This window comes from Pseudorca crassidens, chromosome 11, assembly GCF_039906515.1.
Source record: "Pseudorca crassidens isolate mPseCra1 chromosome 11, mPseCra1.hap1, whole genome shotgun sequence".
NCBI lineage: Eukaryota > Metazoa > Chordata > Mammalia > Artiodactyla > Delphinidae > Pseudorca > Pseudorca crassidens.
The window spans coordinates 90,729,706-90,753,471 of NC_090306.1; the positions used below are offsets into that span (position 1 = coordinate 90,729,706).

Genomic DNA, 23,766 nt, shown 5'->3' on the forward strand with positions numbered 1-23,766 from the left:
GAGTAACACACAGCAGATGAAGAAGCAAGGTAAAAACCCACCAGACCAAACAAATGAAGAGAAAAGAGGCAGTCTACCTGAAAAAGAATTCAGAGTAATGATAGCAAAGATGATACAAAATCTTGGAAGTAGAATGGAGAAAATACAAGGAATGCTTAACAAGGACCTAGAAGAACTAAAGAGCAAACAAACAATGATGAACAGCATAATAAAATTTAAAATTCTCTAGAAGGAATCAATAGCAGAATAACTGAGGCAGCAGAACGGATAAGTGACCTGGAAGGTAAAATATTGGAAATAACTACCACAGAGCAGAATAAAGAAAAAAGACTGAAAAGAATTGAGGAAAGTCTCAGAGACCTGTGGGACAACATTAAATGCACCAACATTCGAATTATAGGTGTCCCGGAAGAAGAAGAGAAAAGAAAGGGTCTGAGAAAATATTTGAAGAGATTATAGTTGAAACCTTCTCTAATATGGGAAAGGAAATAGTCAATCAAGTCCAGGAAGTGCAGAGAGTTCCATACAGGATAAATCCAAGGAGAAACATGCCAAGGCACATGTTAATCAAGCTATCAAAAATTAAATACAAAGAAAAAATATTAAGAGCAGTGAGGGAAAAGCAACAAATAACATATCAGGGAATCCCCATAAGGTTAATGGCTGATCTTTCAGCAGAAACTCTGCAAGCCAGAAGGGAATGGCAGGATATATTTTAAGTGCTGAAAGGGGAAAACCTACAACCAAGATGACTCTACCCAGCAAGGATCTTATTCAGATTTGACAGAGAAATTAAAACCTTTACAGACAAGCAAAAGCTAAGAGAATTCAGCACCACCAACCAGCTCTACAACAAATGCTTAAGGAACTTCTCTTGGCAGGAAACACAAGAGAAGAAAAAGACCTACAATAACAAACCCAAAACAATTAAGAAAATGGTAATAGGAACATACATATTGATAACTACCTTAAATGTAAATGGATTAAATGTTCCAACCAAAAGACATAGACTGGTGGAATGGATACAAAAACAAGACCCATCTATATGCTGTCTGCAAGAGACCCACTTCAGACTTAGGGACACATACAGACTGAAAGTGAGGGGATGGAAAAAGATATTCCATGCAAATGGAAATCAAAAGAAAGCTGGAGGAGCAATTCTCACATCAGAAAAAATAGACTTTAAAATAAAGACTATTACAAGAGACAAAGAAGGACACTACATAATGATCAAGGGATCAATCCAAGAAGAAGATATAACAATTGTAAATACTTATGCACCCAACATAGGAGCACCTCAATACATAAGGCAAATGCTAACAGCCATAAAAGGGGAAATCGACAGTAACTCAATAACAGTATGGGACTTTAGCACCCCACTTTCACCAATGGACAGATCATCCAAAATGAAAATAAATAAGGAAACACAAGCTTAAAATGATACATTAAAGAAAATGGACTTAATTATATTTATAGGACATTCCATCCAAAGACAACAGAATACACTTTCTTCTCAAGTGCTCATGGAACATTCTCCGGATAGATCATATCTTTTCCGACCACAGCGCTATGAGACTAGATATCAATTATAGGAAAAAAAGATCTGTAAAAAATACAAACACATGGAGAGTAAACAGTACACTGCTAAATAATGAAGAGATCACTGAAGAAATCAGAGGAAATCAAAAAATACCTAGAAACAAATGACAGTGAATACATGACGACCCAAATCCTATGGGATGCAGCAAAAGCAGTTCTAAGAGGGAAGTTTATAGCAATACACTCCTACCTCAAGAGACAAGAAGCGGGACTGCCCTGGTGGCGCAGTGGTTGAGAATCTGCCTGCCAATTCAGGGGACATGGATTCGAGCCCTGGTCCGGGAAGACCCCACAAGCTGCGGAGCAACTAATAAGCCTGTGCGCCACAACTACTGAGCCTGCTGTCTAGAGCCCGAAAGCCACAAGTACTGAAGCCCATGCACCTAGAGTCTGTACTTCACAACAAGAGAAGCCACCGCAATTAGAAGCTCGTGCACCACAACAAAGAGTAGCTCCCGCTCTCCACAACTAGAAAAAGCCCGCATGGAGCAATGAGGACCCAACACAGCCAAAAATAAATAAATAAATAAATAAACAAGAAACATCTCAAATAAACAACCTAACCTTACACCTAAAGCAATTAGAGAAAGAAGAACAAAAAAACCCCAAAGTTAGCAAAAGGAAAGAAATCATACAGATCAAATCAGAAGTAAATGAAAAAGAAATGAAGGAAACGATAGCAAAGATCAATAAAACTAAAAGCTGGTTCTTTGAGAAGATAACCGAAATTGATAAACCATTAGCCAGATTCATCAAGAAAAAAAGGGAGAAGACTCAAATCAACAGAATTAGAAATGAAAAAGAAGTGACAACTGACAATGCAGGAATACAAAGGATCATGAGAGATTACTACAAGCAATTATATGCCAATAAAATGGACAACCTGGAAGAAATGGACACATTCTTAGAAAAGCACAACCTTCCAAGACTGAACCAGGAAGAAATAGAAAATATAAACAGACCAATAATCACAAGTACTGAAATTGAAACTGATTAAAAATCTTCCAAACAAACAAAAGCTCAGGACCAGATGGCTTCACAGGTGAATTCTATCAAGCATTTAGAGAAGGGCTAACAGCTATCCTTCTCAAACTCTTCCAAAATATTGCAGAGGGAGGAACACTCCCAAACTCATTGTACGAGGCCACCATCACCATACCAATACCACCATTTGGTATTGGTATTGGTATACCAATACCAGACAAAGATGTCACAAAGAAAACTACAGGCCAATATCACTGATGAACATAGATGCAAAAATCCTCAACAAAATACTAGCAAACAGAATCCAACAGCACATTAAAAGGATCATACACCATGATCAAGTGGGATTTATCCCAGGAATGCAAGTATTCTTCATTATACACAAATTAGTCAGTGTGATAAACCATATTAACAAATTGAAGGAGAAAAACCATATGATCATCGCAATAGATGCAAAAAAAGCTTTTGACAAAATTCAACACCCATTTATGATAAAAACCCTCCAGAAAGTAGGCATAGAGGGAACTTACCTCTACATAAGAAAGGCCATATATGACAAACCACAGCCCACACAGTTTTCAGTGGTGAAAAACTGAAACCATTTCCACTAAGATCAGGAAAAAGACAAGGTTGCCCACTCTCACCACTATTATTCAACATAGTTTTGGAAGTTTTAGCCACAGCAATCAGAGAAGAAAAAGGAATAAAAGGTATCCAAATCGGAAAAGAAGAAGTAAAGCTGTCACTGTTTGCAGAGGACATGATACTATACATAGAGAATCCTAAAGATGCCAGCAGAAAACTACTAGAGCTAATCAATGAATCTGGTAAAGTAGCAGGATACAAAATTAATGCACAGAAATCTCTTGCATTCCTATACACTAATGGTGAAAAATCTGAAAGAGAAATTAAGGAAACATTCCCATTTACCATTGCAACAAAAAGAATAAAATACCTAGGAATAAACCTACCTAAGGAGACAAAAGACCTGTATGCAGGATACTGTAAGACACTGATGAAAGAAATTAAAGATGATGATCAAACAGATGGAGAGATATACCATGTTCTTGGATTGGAAGAATCAACATTGTGAAAATGACTGTACTACCCAACAATCTACAGATTCAGTGCAATCCCTATCAAAATACCAATGGCACTTTTCAGAGAACTAGAACAGAAAATTTCACAATTTGTATGGAAACATGAAAGACCCCAAATAGCAATCTTGAAAAGGAAAAATGGAGCTGGAGGAATCAGGCTCCCTGACTTCAGGCTATATGGCAAAGCTACAGTTATCAAGACAGTTGTGGTACTGGCAGAAAAACAAATATAGATCAATGGAACAGGACAGAAAGCCCAGAGATAAACCCACGCACATATGGTCACTTTATCTTTGATAAAGGAGGCAAGAATATACAGTGGAGAAAAGACAGCCTCTCAGTAAGTGGTGCTGGGAAAACTGGACAGCTACATGTAAAAGAATGAAATTAGAACACTCCCTAACACCATACACAAAAATAAACTCCAAATGGATTAAAGACCTAAATGTAAGGCCAGACACTATAAAACTCTTAGAGGAAAACATACGCAGAACACTCTATGTCATAAATCACAGCAAGATCTTTTTTGACCCACCTCCTAGAGAAATGGAAATAAAAACAAAAATAAACAAATGGGACCTAATGAAATGTAAAAGCTTTTGCACAGCAAAGGAAACCATAGACAAGATGAAAAGACAACCCTCAGAATGGGAGAAAATATTTGCAAACGAAGCAACTGACAAAGGATTAATCTCCAAAATATACAAGCAGCTCATGCAGCTCAATATAAAAAAAAAACAAACAACCCAATCCAAAAATGGGCAGAAGACCTAAATAGACATTTCTCTAAAGAAGATATACAGATTGACAACAAACACATGAAAGGATGCTCAGCATCACTAATCATTAGAGAAATGCAAAACTATAATGAGGTTTCATCTCAAACCAGTCAGAATGGCCATCATCAAAAAGTCTACAAACAAATGGTGGAGAGGGTGTGGAGAAAAGGGAACCCTCTTGCGCTGTTGGTGGGAATGTAAATTGATACAGCCACTATAGAGAACAGTATGGAGGTTCCCTAAAAAACTGAAAATAGAACTACCATATGACCCAGCAATCCCACTGCTGGGCATATACCCTGAGAAAACCATAATTCAAAAAGAGTCATGTATCACAGTGTTCATTGCAGCTCTATTTACAATAGCCAGGACATGGAAGCAACCTAAGTGTCCATCGACAGATGAATGGATAAAGAAGGTGTGGCACATATATACAATGGAATGTTACTCAGCCATAAAAAGAAACGAAATTGAGTTACTTGTAGTGAGGTGGGTGGACCTAGAGACTGTCATACAGAGTGAAGTTAGTCAGAATGAGAAAAACAAATACTGTATGCTAACACATATATATAGAATCTAAAAAACAAAAGTTTCTGAAGAACCTAGGGGCAGGACAGGAATAATGATACAGATGTAGAGAATGGACCTGAGGACACGGTGAGGGGGAAGGGTAAGCTGGGACGAAGTGAGAGAGTGGCGTGGACACATATACACTACCAAATGTAAAGTAGATAGCTAGTGGGAAGCAGCTGCCATAGCACAGGGAGATCAGCTCAGTGCTTTGTGATCCCTTAGAGTGGTGGGTTAGGGAGGGTGGGTGGGAGATGCAAGAGGGAGGGGATATGAGGATATATGTATACGTATAGCTGATTCACTTTGTGATTGATCAGAAACTAACACATCATTGTAAAGCAATTATACTCCAATAAAGATGTTAAAAAATATATATATATGTAAAGTAAAATTAATAGAACTAAGAAAAAACTATAACTTGACTAAGAACTCAGTAAAATTAAATGAGATAATTTCCCTCATTTGGCTAATTAAAATGCAAGAAATGGTAATACTTAACGTATTTGTCAGTATTAACTTAATATATGTTTTGCATAGGTAGTGGAGAAGAGGGCTTTCTGAAAATAAAGGCTCCTGCTTAAGTAGTAAGAGAAGCAGATTTGGCTGGTACTATGTTTGAAGAGAAATTAAAAGTTTTGACATGCCCATTTTTGCCCTCAGTCAAGAAAGGAAGGGTAGCTGATTGGTTTTTAAGTTTTCATTTACACCTAAGCTGTCTTTTCCATCTGTTAATGAACTCTTGATGATGCATCATGTCTTTCTCAGGATTGCTAATTAGCAAAGAAACTTGAGCCAAACTTACATAATTGTTGTTACTCTGAACTCTCCCTTCAGTCTTTTGGCAGGATCACCATGATATAGAACATAGCCAGAAGGATTGTATTACTGAAAAAAATGTACATGTGCAAGAAGGGGAGCTAAAGGTGAAATTTAGGAAGTGAGATAAAAACCCCATTCACAAGGACAGTATTCATTAAATAAAAAGGGACAATTACTGTTGCCTCCCATACTACAAGTAGGAATAAAACCCCCAAAGTGTATAGATATAATATTAAACTAAATATAAATGAAACCAGCTGCATGAATATTCATTTAGAAAATCTCATCATTAGATTTTTATAAAGAAATTCTAAATTTGACCTCCAGAATCCTCTCTAACCTTTCATAAAAGCGCATTGTAGATCCTGGCAGTAAGTCATTAATTGTTTAACATTTTTGTAAAATACAATTTTTTTGATAGGTCTTTCTTCTGGAACTCATAGCATTGTTCTAACTGTTGATTATAGTAAGCTTATTTTAGAATTTAATACCTCTGTCTTTTTCTGTCTTGTGCGAGTGTGCACACGCGAGCACACACACTCAATATTGCTGTACGCAGAGGGCAAAAGTTTAGAACTATCAGATTTAGGTGGTTGACCTTCAGCTCCAGTTAAGAACTAAAATTAGATCCATGTGGACTATATATCCAGTGACATCCATCAGAGAAGAATGTAGGCATAACCTTGAGAAGCCAGGGAGGCATCATTCAAGGGATCCTGCCTTAACTGTAAAATTGCTTTCACATTTGAATTTTTATCTTAAAAATTCATGTGACTTTTTGTATTGTGAGTTTTAACACATTTGTTTATTTTTATGTAGAAACTTCCCCACCCCCACCTTTGATAAATCTTTCCATAAAACAGTGCTTAAAGAGGATGCATAGGATTGTCCTGTGACTTTAAGTATACCTGGCACTGTGCCATATCTCCCGGATGTGCCTATTTTAAGAGCAGGGTCCTTATCCCATCACTATAGGAGCACTGGTTGATTGCAGTGAGAGCATAAATCAAGCATGTGGCTAACCTTGTAGACATAATGGACAACAAAGTGGGGGTGGGATGGGGAATCCATTCTTACTAAAGAGAAAGTGGTAGACTCTAAGGATAGGTATTTCACTCCCTCTACAGTAGAAGAACAGAAACATTAAATCATAATAAGAAGAAGTAGAACCATGTTTAAGGACTTAAGTCTGTTTATTTAAGGAGAAAAAAAATCAGTCCTCAGTAATTCCTTTCACAGACCTAGCTTATCCAGAATTGCTTTGAATGTTGGAACACTCGTTTTTTATTTATTTCATCACCAGATATCAGTACAATGAAAAGAGAGTAGGACTGGGAGTCAAATAATAATCTTAGTCCCCTTTCCAATTGTAGCTTTCTGTGCTACCTTAAGCAAATCATTTAGCCTCCATGGTAGTTAGTTTTCATATCTATAAAATAAATATCCCCTAATGCTGTGTGTGTTATTAGGTATTGTTTTCTGAAAGGATTCAAATAAATAAAGGAAATATCAGCTTTTAAAAGTTAAACAGGTTTCTTTTTCATAGTTCATCTGAGAATCTTTAATATTTTAATAAGTTTCCCAGACTTATTCTCTCACAAAACCCATTTTTTTTAGTAGAACCTTTTGCACTGCTAGTGTTTGTTGATATTAAGTAGTCATTACATCCCTTTATAACTCTTAATATTCTGATTCTGGAAATTACACTCATTTTTTTTCTTGGCTCTTTGACTCTTTTCTGGCCTGTAGTTATGGTAGGGTTACTGCCAAGTTGAACTCACTGCCTGTGCTATGTGTGTACTCTGCCCCTCTTTCCAACTTGAACTAGAAAGTTATTGCATTTTCCTGTTTCTTATAAATAAAACAGACACTAGTTTAGTCCTTGTCTTTTGCAGTGTTCACTTTCTCTGTGCACTGTTGTTTCATTTTTTATTTGGTTGTTCAGCCATTGGCCCTTTTTTTTGTTTGTTTTTTTTTTTTGGCTGCATCAGGTCTTAGTTGCGGCTCAGGTCTTACTTGCGGCACGCAGGGTCTTCATTGAAGCGTGCGAGCTTCTCTCTAGTTGTGGTGCGTGGGCTCCAGGGCGCGTGGGCTCTGTAGTTGTGGCACACAGGGTCCAGAGCGCATGGGCTCTGTAGTTTGAGGCACATGGGCTCTCTTCATTGAGGCACATGAGCTCAGTAGTTGTGGCACGCAGGCTTAGTTGCCCCGTGGCATGTGGGATCTTAGTTCCCTGACCAGGGATCGAACCTGCGTCCCTTACACTGGAAGGTGGATTCTTTACCATTGGTCCACCAGGGAAGTCCCTAGTCATTGGCCCATTTTTATTCTAAGTTAAATTATGAATCTTTACCTGAATTTCACCAACTAATAATAAAGATTTTTGAAAACCTCTGTACATTAAATCCTTTTGGTAAGCACTGTTGTTGGAGAGAGAACTAGATGTCAGATGTACATGTAGGCTTATTATTTCAATCAGAAAACAAGCCTCTTTCAAGACACTGCTATTGGCTGAGATGTTTAATTAGAGGTCTTGTTCTTAGAAATGTACAATTTTGCCTGTTACTGTGTACCATCCTCTCATTTAATAAACAACACTGTAACACATAGGGTATTATCCCATTTCACACGTAACAAACCTTATGCTCAGAAAAAACAAATAACTTGCCCAGATCTCACAGGTAATAAATAGCAAAGTGAAGTCTGTCTCACTTGGCAACTCATATTCTCTATTATACCACGTAGCATCTTACTAAAGTGTATGGTAATACTATATATATAGCACCTACATTGTAGTTACAATGTATGTGCACATAAATTTATTTAGTATTTATTTTATTCTAAGGTAGCACATACACATTATCTCATTTAATTCCCCCAACAATCCTATGAAGTAGATACTATCATACCCATTTTATCTTGGCTTTATTAAATAGACATTTGGTGAGTTCTTAATGAGCGAATAGATGAACAACTGAACAATGAGCAAATGAACAACTTGGCATGACCAGGCCAAGTTGGTCTAACTCTTGGTATTAGATATAGAGAGTAGTTGCTTAATCATTGAGGCAAAATATAATTTCTGTTACTTATGGAATGATGGTATAAGAGGTTCTGGATGGGGCATCGATGGGGCATATTTCAAAAGTGCATTCTTATTTAAATTTAAAGCTAAGTTGTTGCAACAAAGGGACCCCAAGAAAGAAGTGATTTAAGGACTGTAGGTGTTTATTACCTTTCCAAGTAACAGTCCTGAGGTGATCAACCATGCAGATGAGTAGCTCTGCTCCATGAGTTTATTCAGTGACCCAGTTTCTTTACAAGTTTGTCAAGTCATTCTTTGCCATTCAGCGTTGTTCTAGCCTATATTGGGGCTGCCACTTCCAGATTCTGGGCGCAGAAGGGGACAAGAAAAGGGAGAAGGCATGCCTGCTGTCTTAATGACACAAACCTGAAAAAGGCATACAATGTGTCCACACACATTCTGGCAAGAGCTCAGTCATATGGTCATGAAGAAGAGCTGAGGAGCGTGCTGTAGCTAGGCAGCCGTGAGACTTGCCACAGTTTTGTTACTATTTAAGAAAGGGAGAATGGATTTGATGAACATCTATCACTTTTCACCACAATGCCTAACAATTAAACAAACTCTTAGGAAGTATATTTATGAGGCTTTATATTATTTCCTCATTAGTCTGGGATCTTAGTTAGTTTTTCTGCCTTTATTATATACTAGAAGAAAACTTATACAGGATAAAATGCATTCGCTAGAACAGTGCTTCTCACATTATTTGTGATGAAGGACCAAGTTTTTTGTTTGTTTGTTAATTTTTCCCTAATTTGTGGTAGACCAGTACTTTTAAAAATACAGTGAAAATGAATCATTAAAGAAATAATCACATCCTTGGATGTCATAGCAAAGTCAAATCACTATAAAGGTTTCTGAATACATACTTTCAACTTTTTACACCTATCTCAACTTACGAACCTATCTCAGCATGGTCTGGGAACAAACAGTATGTGAACTGGTACCAATCTGCAGATACTTTTCAGTAGTACTCGTCTCAAAAGTGTTTTCTGGGAACTTCCCTGGTGGCACAGTGGTTAAGAATCTGCCTGCCAATGCATGGGACACAGGTTTAAGCCCTGGTCCTGGAAGATCCCACAGGCTGCGGAGCAGCTAAGCCCATACGCCACAGGTACTGAAGCCTGCGCACCTAGAGCCTGTGCTCCGCAACAAGAGGAGCCACCGCAATGAGAAGCCCACACACCACAACGAAGAGTAGCCCCTGCTGGCCACAACTAGAGAAAGCCCACACACAGCAATGAAGACCCAACACAGCCAAAAATTAATTAATTAATTATTTTTTAAAGGTGTTTTCTAACTTTTGGTTGCCAGAGTACAGTAGACTAACTATGTCTGTATTGTAAGCAAAGACATTTTCTTTGTAAAACTTGGCTTTCAAGGAAACCTGCACAAGCCTGTTAGATAGCCTTATCCACCAGAGGGCAGACAGCAGAAGCAAGAAGAACTACAATCCTGCAGCCTGTGGAACAAAAATCACATTCACAGAAAGGTAGACAAGATGAAAAGGCAGAGGGCTATGTACCAGATGAAGGAACAAGAGAAAACCCCAGAAAAACAACTAAATGAAGTGGGGGTAGGCAACCTTCCAGAAAAAGAATTCAGAATAATGAGAGTGAAGATGATCCAGGACCTCGGAAAAACAATGGAGGCAGAGATCGAGAAGATGCAATAAAAGTTTAACAAAGACCTAGAAGAATTAAAGAACAAACAAACAGAGATGAACAATACAATAACTGAAATGAAAAATACACTAGAAGGAATTAATATCAGAAAAACTGAGGCAGAAGAATGGATAAGTGACCTGGAAGACAGAATGGTGGAATTCACTGCTGCAGAACAGAATAAAGAAAAAAGAATGAAAAGAAATGAAGACAGCCTAAGAGACCTCTGGGACAACATTAAACGCAACAACATTCGCATTATAGGGGTCCCAGAAGGAGAAGAGACAGAGAAAGGACCGGAGAAAATATTTGAAGAGATTATAGTTGAAAACTTCCCTAATATGGGAAAGGAAATAGCCACCCAAGTCCAGGAAGCACAGCAAGTCCCATACAGGATAAACCCAAGGAGAAACACACCATGACACATAGTAATCAAATTGACAAAAATTAAAGACAAAGAAAAATTATTGAAAGCAGCAAGGGAAAAACGACAAATAACATACAAGGGAACTCCCATAAAGTTAACAGCTGATTTCTCAGCAGAAACTCTACAAGCCAGAAAGGAGTGGCATGATATACTTAAAGTGATAAAAGGGAAGAACCTACAAGCAAGATTACTCTACCCAGCAAGGATCTCATTCAGATTCGATGGAGAAATCAAAAGCTTTACAGACAAGCAAAAGCTAAGAGAATTCAGCACCACCAAACCAGCTCTACAACATATGCTAAAGAAACTTTTCTAAGTGGGAAACAGAAGAGAAGAAAAGGACCTACAAAAACAAACCCTAAACAATTAAGAAAATGGTAATCGGGGCCTTCCCTGCTGGCACAGTGGTTGAGAGTCCGCCTGCCGATGCAGGGGACACGTGTTTGTGCCCCGGTCCGGGAAGATCCCACATGCCGCGGAGCAGCTAGGCCCGTGAGCCATGGCTGCTAAGCCTGCGCGTCCAGAGCCTGTGCTCTGCAACGGGAGAGGCCACAACAGTGAGAGGCCCGTGTACTGCAAAAAAAAAAGAAAAAAGAAAATGGTAATAGGAACATACATATCAATAATTACCTTAAATGTGAATGGATTAAATGCTCCAACCAAAAGACACAGGCTTGCTGAATGGATACAAAAACAAGACCCATATATATATGCTGTCTACAAGAGACCCACTTCAGACCTAGGGATACATACAGACTGAAAGTGAGGGGATGGTAAAAGATATTCCATACAAATGGAAATCAAAAGAAAGCTGGAGTCACAATACTCGTATCAGATAAAATAGACTTTAAAATAAAGAATGTTACAAGAGACAAGGAAGGACACTACATAATGATCAAGGGATCAATCCAAGAAAAAGATGTAACAATTATAAATATATATGCACCCAACATAGTAGCACCTCAATACAAAAGGCAACTGCTAACAGCTGTAAAAGAGGAAATCGACAGTAACACAGTAATAGTGGGGGACTTTAACACCTCACTTACACCAATGGACAGATCATCCAAAATGAAAATAAATAAGGAAACAAGTTTTAAATGATACAATAGACCAGATAGATTTAACTGATATTTATAGGACATTCCATCCAAAAACGGCAGATTATACTTTCTTCTGAAGTGCACACGGAACATTCTCCAGGATAGATCACATCTTGGGTCACAAATCAAGCCTCGGTAAAGTTAAGAAAATTGAAATCAGATCAAGCATCTTTTCTGACCACAAAGCTATGAGTTTAGAAATGAATTACAGGGGAAAAAACATAAAATACATGAACTCATGGAGGCTAAACAATACGTTACTAAATAACCAAGAGATCACTGAAGAAATCAAAGAGGAAATCACAAAATATCTAGACAAATGACAAAACACAACAATCCAAAACCTATGGGATGCAGCAAAAGCAGTTCTAAGAGGGAAGTTTATAGCTATACAAGCCTACCTCAAGAAACAAGAAAAATCTCAAATAAATAATCTAACCTTACACCTAAAGGAACTATAGAAAGAAGAACAAACGAAACCCAAAGTTAGCAGAAGGAAAGAAATCATAACGATCAGAGCAGAAATAAATGAAATAGAAACAAAGAAAACAATAGCAAAGATCAATAAAACTAAAAGCTGGTTCTTTGAGAAGATAAACAAAATTGATAAACCATTAGCCAGACTCATCAAGAAAAAGAGGGAGAGGACTCAAATCAATAAAATATGGGAAAAAAACAAAACAAAACAAAAATGACTTTTCTCTTTTTATAAATATTTTTAGAAATCAATATTATTCCTATACATCAATTATATACTTTTAGGACAATATATAAATCATGATAGATCATTTGAATCCTCACATACACATCATAGCATATTTTGCTTGTTTCATAGTTAAAGCGAAAGCTAATCCTAGTTTTACAGATTCATAGTGAAAAGCCTACCATTCTGGAGCTGGAAGAAGATTGCCTTAAAGAGTTTCAATGCGTGTTATAGAGGAAGAAGAAAACCTAATAAAGTGACATGCTGAAGGTCACAGTTAACAAATGAGAGACAGCTATATTATGATCATGGACTTACAGTGGAAATCATACTGGAGTCAGATGATCTCAGTTGAGTCCTGGCCTTCTACTTCTTAGTTGTGTCCTTAGGCAGTCATTTAAAGAATAATATAGTAAATGTTCAGTAAGCATTCCTTAGATTGAGGAACATATATGAAAGTTTTTTTGTAAACTATAAAGCACATAAGCAAATAATATTACTATAATTATTAAAATTAGGAAGTCATCCCTTCTGATGCTAAGTCCACTGCTTTTTCTGAACTCTGCTGTATTTCATGCTAAAGACTTATTGAGAGCAGGAGTCGTATTTAATATTGCATCAAGTTAAAATTATGTTTATAAGGGCTCTATAGCAATGTGGAAAATGCTTATAATTACATTAAAAATTAAATTTAAGACAGAAAACAAGATTATATACACATGATGATTGTGACTGTGTAGGCTGAAGTAATATGCATGTTACTGATACTCAAATAGATTAAGGATAAATCCTTCTGTCAGCTGCATATAAAATATACTAGGTAGTATAATTATGAATGTTTTTTCTATTTTCTTCAGTAGTTTGATGCATTTTACATTTTAAAGAACATATATATTTAAGTAATTTAAACTCTTCAGAAAAAAGAACTTTATATGAAGACAAATAATTTCTGCTGCTTGTATGAAAAGACTATTTTATGCCATGGGGCAAACCATCCAACCAGTACAATCACAAGAATAGCCTTTACTACTTCTCTCTTTCCTTCTTAGAAAGGAGAAGTGTCAAGACAACATTAATAGACTTCTACTAATGCTTTAAATTCAGGGAACTTCTTAGTACAGTCAGTTTATATTTTGGGTGCTTACTGTGTTCTAATTTCTCTGCTGAGGGCTACAAGGATTATGAAGAAATAAAACAAAAATAGTCACAATTCAAAGAGCGCTTATTACGTCCCAGAGTCTATTTCACGACAGCCCTCTGAGAAGTAAGTGATATTATTCCCATTTTACAAATGAGAAAGTGAGACTCAGAGAAGTAAAATAATGTCTGAATCACACAGTGGTGAAGCTGGGAATTAAAACCAGGTTTTTCTGATTCAGAAGCCACTATAGTACATTTTCTTCTCTCATAAAAGAAAGATGTGCTTTCCACCTTCAGAGAGCTTTTAGTAGTTGAGGCAAACTCATAAAAAGAAAACAGGAAGAATGTACTAAGCACCAATGATTGCTACAAATTTTGGTTTGGGTGTTCCTTGGAGGGGAAGAACATTGGGGGCTGAAGTGGTTAGGAAGAACTTTATATCAAAAGTTAATTTTAAGCTTAGCTTTGGAGAATGGTTAAAACTTAAATAGTCAAAGAGGGAGAAAGACTCATGCAGGTAGAGGGGAGATGGTAAGAAAGCAAAAAAGCTCTATATGAGATAATTCGAAAGGAATACAACTAGAGAGGAGGGTTTGATTGGTGAATAATATGAAAAAGAAAACTCAAAAAGCAGGGTGGAAAAGCTAAACTGAGGACTTTGAGATTTTTACCTTATAATAATATATAAATGATAACCAGTACTGAGCACTTAACACATTCCGGGCACTGTTGTAAATACTATACATGTGTGATGTCATTTAAGTCTTAAAGTAGATGAGACCTAGAGAAGTCAGTAACTTGCCAAGGTCACACCATTAGAAGACGGTAGAAGAGCCAGCCTTTGAACACAAGAAATTTAAATCCAGAACACCTGGTCTTAATCACAACACTGTTCTGGTTCTAGAATCCATGGTAAGTTGAACAAGTTTTAGGCCCAGGACCACTGATCTTAAGTAATACACTTCACACCTCTAGTGATTTTTAACATTTAAGAAAGGTAATGTGACCAGATAATGACATCCCATTCCTATTCCTGCCACCCTTATACATCTTTAGGACAGTTGAGGAGAAGTTAAGGTATTTGTGTTAATGGCTTTCAGCTCTGCCTACTTTTCTGTGCTTATCTGGTCAGCTACTGTCAGTTAACCCCTGGCCCCGAACATCCAAGTTATGTCAGTCCATTGTTGGTTGTAGTTTAGTGGTTTTCAGAGTGTGGCTCCTGAACCAGCAGTGACAGCATCAACTGGGAACTTGTTAAAAGTCCCAATTCTGGCCTCACTCCAGACCCACTGAATCAGAAACTCTGGAGGTGAGTACAACAATCTGTGTTTCAACAATCCTCACCTAAAGATTATCATACTAAGTGAAGTAAGTCAGAAAGAGAATGACAAATACCATATGACATCACTTACATGTGGAATCTAAAGTACGACACAAAAGAACATATCTACGAAACAGAAACAGACTCACAGACACAGAGGACAGACTGTGGTTGCCAAGGGGGAGGGTGGTGGGGAGGGAAGGACTGAGAACTTGAGATTAGCAGACAAACTATTATATACAGGATGGATAAACAACAAGGTCTGTTGTATGACGCAGAGATCTATGTTCAGTATCCTGTGATAAACCGTAATGGAAGAGAATATGAAAAAGAATATATATATATACATATATATATGTATATATATATAAAACGGAATCACTTTGCTGTACAGCAGAAATTAACACTGTAAATCAACTGTACTTCAATAAAATTAACAACAACAACAAGTAATCCTTTAGGTGATTATCATGCGTGCTGAAGTTTGAGAACCATTACTGTAGTATACTCTAGGGTTTCCATTCCGGAGCAAACTACCAAAAAGTTTTTTTTTTTTTGCGGTACGCGGGCCTTTCACTGCTGTGGCCTCTCCCTCTGCGGAGCACAGGCTCTGGATGCTCAGGCCCAGCAGCCATGGCTCACGGGCCCAGCCGCTCCGCGGCACGTGGGATCTTCCCGGAACTGGGCACGAACCCGTGTCCCCTGCATCGGCAGGCGGACTCTCAACCACTGCGCCACCAGGGAAGCCCAAAACTACCAAAAATTTTTGACAATACCTGGTATTAACATTGAGAATCTCAATCTTGAGTCTCTGCTGCTGGGTCTTGCAGTCTAACTTTTTGGAAATAGCCATGGCTCCTAAGCTAACGAGCATTTTAAAAGGGCTTTTCCTCAGCCTCTCTGAAGTAATTATACTTTGTAAGCACACCTAAGCTTTGCTTTATGACTTTAGTTCATTCCTGAAAACCTACCTCTAAGGGAAAAGTTTTTAACTCAGAAGGTATTTCCATCCATTCTAATGGAAAAAAAAATTATGTGTTCCATGGTTATCTAAGATACCAAAATAGTTTCAGATTTAAAAATATATCAGTTGAACAATGATAACAAGTTTGTATAAATAAATACTTTGAAAGTAAATAAAAACAGTTTGCACTTAAAATGTTATGTAATGATGAGTTATTGTACTTGCAAAATGAGGAAGAGAAGACTTGATAGAGGTGGCTGGTGGTGGAATACAAAGGAGTTATTCTTTGGAAGGGGCTGGAGAGTCAGGTGGTAGACTTTAAAGCTGGTAATCTTTGGGAGTTTGTGGTTATCTTGCACTTAAAAACAGCTGTAGCACACCTGGGCCAGCCACTGGGATACAGATGAAACATAGCCTCTGTTCTCAGGGAGCCTGGAAAAGGAGTGAGATGCCCCAACAGCTCACTCTGTAAAAAGGAACTAACTGCTTGTTGGAACTAAGTGCTATATAGAAAGAAAGCAAAGGAGGGAGTGGCTGCGGAGTCTTCTAGACCCCTTAGTCCTCAAATTAAACCTTAGAAAAAGAGTGGGGTCCTGACTGGTGGAAATGGGGACAGGGTAGGCCATGCAGAGAGAATGGAAGGAGAAAGGTTCAGGACATATGGTCAGGGGATTGAGAATCCCTTTGGAGCACTTGGAAAAGAAAGGAGAAGGAGGGTATGTGTGTGACGGAGACAGCAGTAGGAAAGGGGGCACTGAGCTTATTTCAGCTGCATTCTGCAGGCAACAGGGAGCTATGGAAAGTGTTTGAAGAGAACAGAGCATGTTTTAGGAAGAATAAAATCAAGTGAAAAAAAGTTATAGCACAGGAAAATAACATTAGGGCAAAATAAAGGTGAAACAGGAGCACCTTTGAAACATAGTAGTCGCGCATGCACTCAACAGATGGGGTAATCGTAAAGAATGCTACCTCGTCTTGCTTGGTGTTCATATGCAAAGCAAAACTTTCTGATTCATCCAGATGTGTTACATGGTTTATTTGTTCTTTGTAATATTCTCTGAATAGAAATGATCGTATGGAGTATAGCGATGAGTGTGTCTGTTAACTATTCCTTTGTTATATTTTTATGTCTGATTTTTTTTAAGTTGTAATACAAAAAAGGGAGAGGTCATTGTCCAAGAAGTGGCATTACTTTTCAAGGGACATTACAGCAAAAAGCTACCTAACTGTTGTCATGTGGGGCAAGTCTGTGATGAGAAATGACATCAACTATGATGAGTTTAAAACAACTATGATTGAAAACTGTGCTTAAAACAGTCTCGGTTGCTGATCTCCTACAAGCCTTTAGATGAGGCAATTTTTAACTATAAATTTTATAGGCCTCTCTAATTTCTTTTATGTAGCCTTCTTATGTCCCAGAGTTTAACAGTCCATTTGGCTAATAGCCTTGGCTATGCCAGTTTGTATTCATATTTTGCCTTTTTTCTTTCTTGAGTCTGAAGGTGGAGGAAGAAAGAAGCCATATTACCCACAGATTTTTTTTGTTTTTGGATTTTATTGTTGCTCTTGTTTTTGGTTTAGAAAGAAAAGAGCTAAAGATTTCTGTGTTTTAGGGGCTTCCCTGGTGGTGCAGTGGCTGAGAGTCCGCCTGCCGATGCAGGGGACATGGGTTCGTGCCCCGGTCCGGGAAGATCCCACATGCAGCGGAGTGGCTGGGCCCATGAGCCATGGCCGCTGAGCCTGTGTGTCCGGAGCCTGTGCTCCGCAACTGGAGAGGCCACAACAGTGAGAGGCCCGCGTACCGCAAAAAAAAAAAAAAAAAAGATTTCTGTGTTTTATTAGATATGTAGAACTCCAAATTCACATATATAGTATTTTATAATATCATATTTATTATGTATTTCTTAACTAGGAATGTAGATAATTTCCCTCTTGGGTAAAATTGTATGGGAGCAAAGGTTATTTCACTCCACCACCCAGGAATATACCACATAGGAAATAGTATGTAGAAGGTATTTTTTTTTTGTCTTGGGTGTGAAAGATCTGAAATTGGAGAAAATTTCCCATTTTTTATATTTTTAATAATAGGCACATTATACTTTCCTCCACCACAAAACTGCATTCATGAAAAAAATGCTTTAACAATGATATTAAAACATTAAATGGAAGTCCCTTCCAGTTATCAGGTATGTTAAAGGATAGAGTGCCTTTTTTTTTTTTTTTTTTTTTTTGGGCTGCCCCGAGCCTTAGTTGTGCCCTGCGAGATCTAGTTCCCTGACCAGGGATCGAACTCAGGCCCCCTGCATTGGAAGCGCAGAGTCTTAACCACTGGACCACCAGCGAAGTCCCAGGGATAGTTTTTTTTAGCTTGTTAGGTTAATTTCCTTCCCACCTCCATCTAGAGAGCATAGTACATTTAAAATGGACATTTCTGGGTTTCCCTGGTGGCGCAGTGGTTAAGAATCTGCCTGCCAATGCAGGGGACATGGGTTTGAGCCCTGGTTCAGGAAGATCCCACATGCCGTGGAGCAACTAAGTCCGTGCACCACAACTACTGAGCCTGTACTCTAGAGCCCACGTGCCACAACTACTGAGCCTGCATGCCACAACTACTGAAGCCTGTGTGCCTAGAGCCTGTGCTCTGCAACAAGAGAAGCCACCGCAATGAGAAGCCCGTGTACCACAACGAAGAATAGCCCCTGCTCACCGCACCTAGAGAAAGCCCGTGCACAGCAACGAAGACCCAATGCAGCCAAAACTAAATAAATAAAATAAATAAATTTATAAAAAAATAAAATTGACATTTCCATAGCTGTTTGACTCAGATGTACTGAGAAGATGCACATGGCCTAGGATTCCTGCCAAGATCATAATGCTTGACCCACAGATAGCCTCTTTTTAAAAAAGTTAAAGTCTGACGGTAGGTTAATAGAAACTTTGTAAAACCTTGTATTGGTCATAGTTGTTGTTGCTGTTATTTTTATAAAATGTAATGGGTATAGAAATGGTCAGCAGTGGAATGGTTATATCTGCTTGCTGCACATATAAGGTTTGAGCTTCAGAGACCCAGATCTGCAGTTTATGGAGAAGAAAGCTGGACATTGAATTTTGAGAGAATTATCAATGGTTCTTAAATTTGGCAATGACAGAAATAACTATTTTTCAAAAAATTCAAGATAGAGCACACTTTGGGTCCAAATAAAGAGTTGTTTCTGAGATAGTGGTAGCAAAATTTGGAACCAGGACTACTGCATATATTTGTGTAATCTGTGCCCTACACCAAGAGAACAAAGGGAAGCTTAAGATCCTGCCCACACTCTGAGCTTCCCAAGCCATGTGTCCTGGCACAGGGCTGCCCAGAGGAAGAGGGCTGTTTTGTAATTTGTCCACCCAGTAGGAACATTTTTTGCAGTTAGCCTGGAGAGGGGCACCTTTTTGCAGTTGACTCAAAGGCATCATATATGCTAGCTGAGCCCTCTTTGGAACCCAACACTTGGAATAATTTTTATCAGTGTTGTCAGCAAAAGATCTCTGGGGTCATTTGATGATTAAATGTTATTACACGTTAGCTAAAGAGAGTTCTAAGGTTTATAAAACATGGGACTACTGCAGTAGTACTACTCAGAAGAAATAGCACAGCTGAAACTGGGCAGAAATGCAGACTTCTTTAAGTCTTTTTACGAGAGCCTATACTTGTAGCCAATTGTGAACCAATTCTCAAGGCACTAATCTTTATTTCCAGGAAGGAAACAGCTATGATTCAGATGATTACCTTCTATCCTGATAGTATGTGTAGTCTGATGTTAAAAATTCATTGAGAACAAAGCCATATAAGACATTTGAAACTAGTCAGTTTAAAAGAGAATAAGTGATTTTATAGAAAGAATATTGGGCTGGAAATTAGGAAACCTATACTCTATCTTTTGCAGCCCCACTAATTCACTCTGGCCCCATACAAGTAACTTAACCTTTCTGGCCCTCAGTTTTCATATCTGTAAAGTAAAAGAAGTACACCAAATATAAGGTCTCTTTCAGTTCTAACATTCTGTGACTTTAAAAAAGTAAAAACCTTTTCTAGCCAGATCTTGAACTGCAGTTAAATACACTGATAGAGAAACATTCTGTTTTAAATCACTTAAGCCAAATAATGATTTTTTCATACTCATTCTTGTTTTCCAGAAACTCTGTGAAGGCATATTTAAAGTCCTTTTAAAGGACATCCCAACAACATGTCAAGTGTCCTGCCTTGAAGTTCTCCGCATTCTCTCCAGAGACAAAAAGGTTTTAGTTCCTGTAACAACTAAGGAAAATATGCAGATACTGCTGCGACTAGCCAAGCTAAATGAGTCGGATGATTCTTTGGAGAAGGTGTCAGAGTTCCCAGTTATTGTGGAGTCATTAAAATGTCTTTGTAACATAGTGTTCAACAGTCAGATGGCACAGCAGCTCAGCCTGGAACTTAACCTTGCTGCAAAGCTCTGTAACCTCCTGAGAAAGTGCAAGGACCGAAAGTTTATCAATGACATTAAGTGCTTTGACTTGCGCTTGCTCTTCGTCCTGTCACTTTTGCACACCGACATCAGGTCACAATTGCGCTATGAGCTCCAAGGACTACCGCTGCTAACCCAGATCTTGGAAAGTGCCTTTAGCATCAAGTGGACCGATGAATATGAATCGGCCATAGACCGTAATGGACCTCCTCTCTCACCTCAGGAGACAGACTGTGCCATTGAGGCCCTCAAAGCTCTCTTCAATGTGACGGTAGACAGTTGGAAGGTGCATAAAGAGGTAAGGTTGAGAAGAATATTCTTATCTACTTGGAATTTCATTGGTTTGGGGTGTCCTTAGAGCTGCCTGCCAGAGACGAATGCTAAGTAGGGAAATGGAAAAAGTTTCCAGTTCCCTCATTAATCAGTTAAATGACTCAAGATACATTTCTTAACCATTATAACTCTTATTCTTCCCATTTGTGTAACACTTATCAGAAGAATAGGGTGAAGATTGACTACTGTTTTGTAAGATGCCAAATACAGTTCCTTTTCTGAGTTGTACTATCATGTGTCTTTTTTTTTTAAGTGCCTCTTTCAGGAACAAGGTTTAAATGATGGATTTAAAGGGAAACAAAACAATGTGATTCATAAAGGTATAGGCATTTTCATTGCCTGCAGTCTTAAAGAAACAAAGATATTCAGGCAAGTTGAAATTGATCAATCAGAATTGATGTCTGCTCAGTAGAGTAAAAGACACTGTTTATCACCTATCATCCTAGTCTCCTAACCCGTTACTCTGTAGTGTTAGATAACTATCAGAAGTGTAGGACAACTAGATAGCCATGCTTATAACAGAGTCCTAGAAAACAAGTATAATTATACCAGAATATGGGAAAGTTTATTTTAAACCACTTGACTTATTGCTAGACTAAAATCCTTCTCTGTGGCTTGGACCTTCTAGCAACCCAAAGTGAAGCAGATTTGATAGTTTAAATTTGAGTACCCACAAGAACAATATGCTAAACAAGAAGCTTAGTTTAAGGAAGTCAATAATTTTAAGTAAACTGGACATAAACTTTTTCCCTTGCTTCTAGAATCTTAACATTTCACATTTACCCGCTCTATTTAACCTTAAATAACTCATAAAATTTAGTCTCTGCCTTAAAAAAGAAAGAAAAGAAAAGTATTTTGGTGCCAGAGCAAATTATCTTTTCTGACAATTGACTTTAGGACTTAGGCTAACATTTTGCTGTGTCCATTTGAAGCAGTTCTTACCATGAATAAAGATCTGTTTTTGCCAGCAGCCTACTTTGAAAGGATTATCTCAGTGCAGTGCTATAGTAGGAGTATGCAGGCATCTGGGTTTTAAAGTGCAAATAGGTCTATATTTTGAAACCAAATATTTGAAGATCAGTCCTAACAGCTGTTTTAGATGACTGTAGTATGGTCAGTTTTTCCTGGGACTTGGCAGAAAAAGATGTGGAAAGCCCACATGCTCCATTTATGCTTTGAAACCAAATATTTGGAAGTATTTAAAATGTTATGTCTCTATGCTTATTTGGTACCTTCTATGGTTATTTTTCTTACACTGTTTGTTTTGGTGTTTTTAAGTTCTCCATTTAGTTGCAAGAGCTCTTCTGAGACTGTTGGTTTGCCATTGTTGGAGCCCCTGTTATTTAAATTGTGCCCCAAATAGTAGCTTATGCTCTTCAGATTCCTGACAGAAAGGGTTTATAGTTCAGTGGCCACACATCAGCATATGTATGGAATGATATGTAATAAATATCAGTATATTGAGATTAGCCCTAATTAGTGTGCTTCAATTATAATTTATAGCAGGGCTGGAAGAAGCTTTAGAAAATGTTGAAGTGGCAAATACTTATTCTGTATCATAGAATGTTTATTTTCCAAAAGATACATGATAAAGGATCAGTAGTCGTGAAGCAGGCATCTCAACAGAACTCTCGTGAGTCATGGATCACTTTATACAAGCATTATAAAATGTGCCTAGTTAATATGACTCTGGGCTATTATTGAAGTTATCAGAAATTGTGAACAGTATTGAAAACAGGACCTTGCCAACCCACTTAGGCAAGAGTGTGGGAAAGCTTATTTTAAACCGCTTGAGTCTCCATAAGTCTCTAAATTCAAATTTTAGCAAGCATTTAGTAAATCAGTCAACAAATATTTATGAACAATTGCCAGGTATTATGCTAGGCGTTGTGTAATATATTGGCAAATAATACACATAGTCTCTGCAGACTTCAGTTTTATTGGTGATATAGGTAATAAGTAAACAAATATATAATTTAAATTGTGTTAAGTACTAGGAGAGAAACAGTACAATGATGGAGAATACTTAGTATAGTTAGAGAAGACCCCTGAAAGTCTCTCCTGAGATCTGAAGACTGAGAATGATTTGGCTATTTGAATGGGAGTATGAAACATTTCACAGAAATTGAACAGCATGTGAAAAGACACAGAAATCAGAACATAGAGTACTTTTTACTGAGGTATACATAACTTAGCATAAGGGAAATCTGTAGTAAGGATGTAGAGAAACTTGCCAGTAAGGGTCCATTTACCTGAATTTTAATATCTCCTTGATTGTCAGATAAAAGACATCTTTCTCTAGTTGAGCAAGCATCTAAAGAATTGTTAATACCTTAAAATACCAGCTGAAATAAAGGGATATGGAAAGCTTACTGTACAGAAGAATCCAACTTTAAAATATAGACTTAAAAATAATATTTTCCTTATGAAAATAATACATGCTAAATAATACTGCAGATCTAAAGGAAAAAAGCATACAAGCAATAAGAAAATACAAATTACCTATAAACCTACCATTCAAAGATAATATATATATATTTTTTTTTTACAAAAAATGCAGTCATTTTATCATCTTGCTCTTTTTCCCACAATAAATGTTCTTGAAGAGTAGTGGATTACACAGTGTGTTCCTTGAAGCCATAATGTTCCTAGGAGTAACCTCTGGGGATGAGTGGACAGTGTTTC

General features: G+C 37.7%; 1 protein-coding gene across 9 annotated transcripts in view; it reads left to right on the forward strand.

The window, feature by feature from the left end:
- Nucleotides 1–23,766, forward strand: part of RIC8B (RIC8 guanine nucleotide exchange factor B) — a 117,079-nt gene that overhangs the window by 20,050 nt on the left and 73,263 nt on the right. For all 9 annotated transcript variants that reach the window (XR_010932563.1, XR_010932565.1, XR_010932564.1 and 6 more), the window contains exon 3: nucleotides 20,438–21,046. Coding sequence is in view for 3 of the 9 variants with exons in the window: in XM_067697840.1 (XP_067553941.1) it covers nucleotides 20,438–21,046 (609 nt within the window). In the remaining 6 variants the exon portion in view is untranslated. The remainder of the gene's footprint in view (nucleotides 1–20,437; nucleotides 21,047–23,766) is intronic.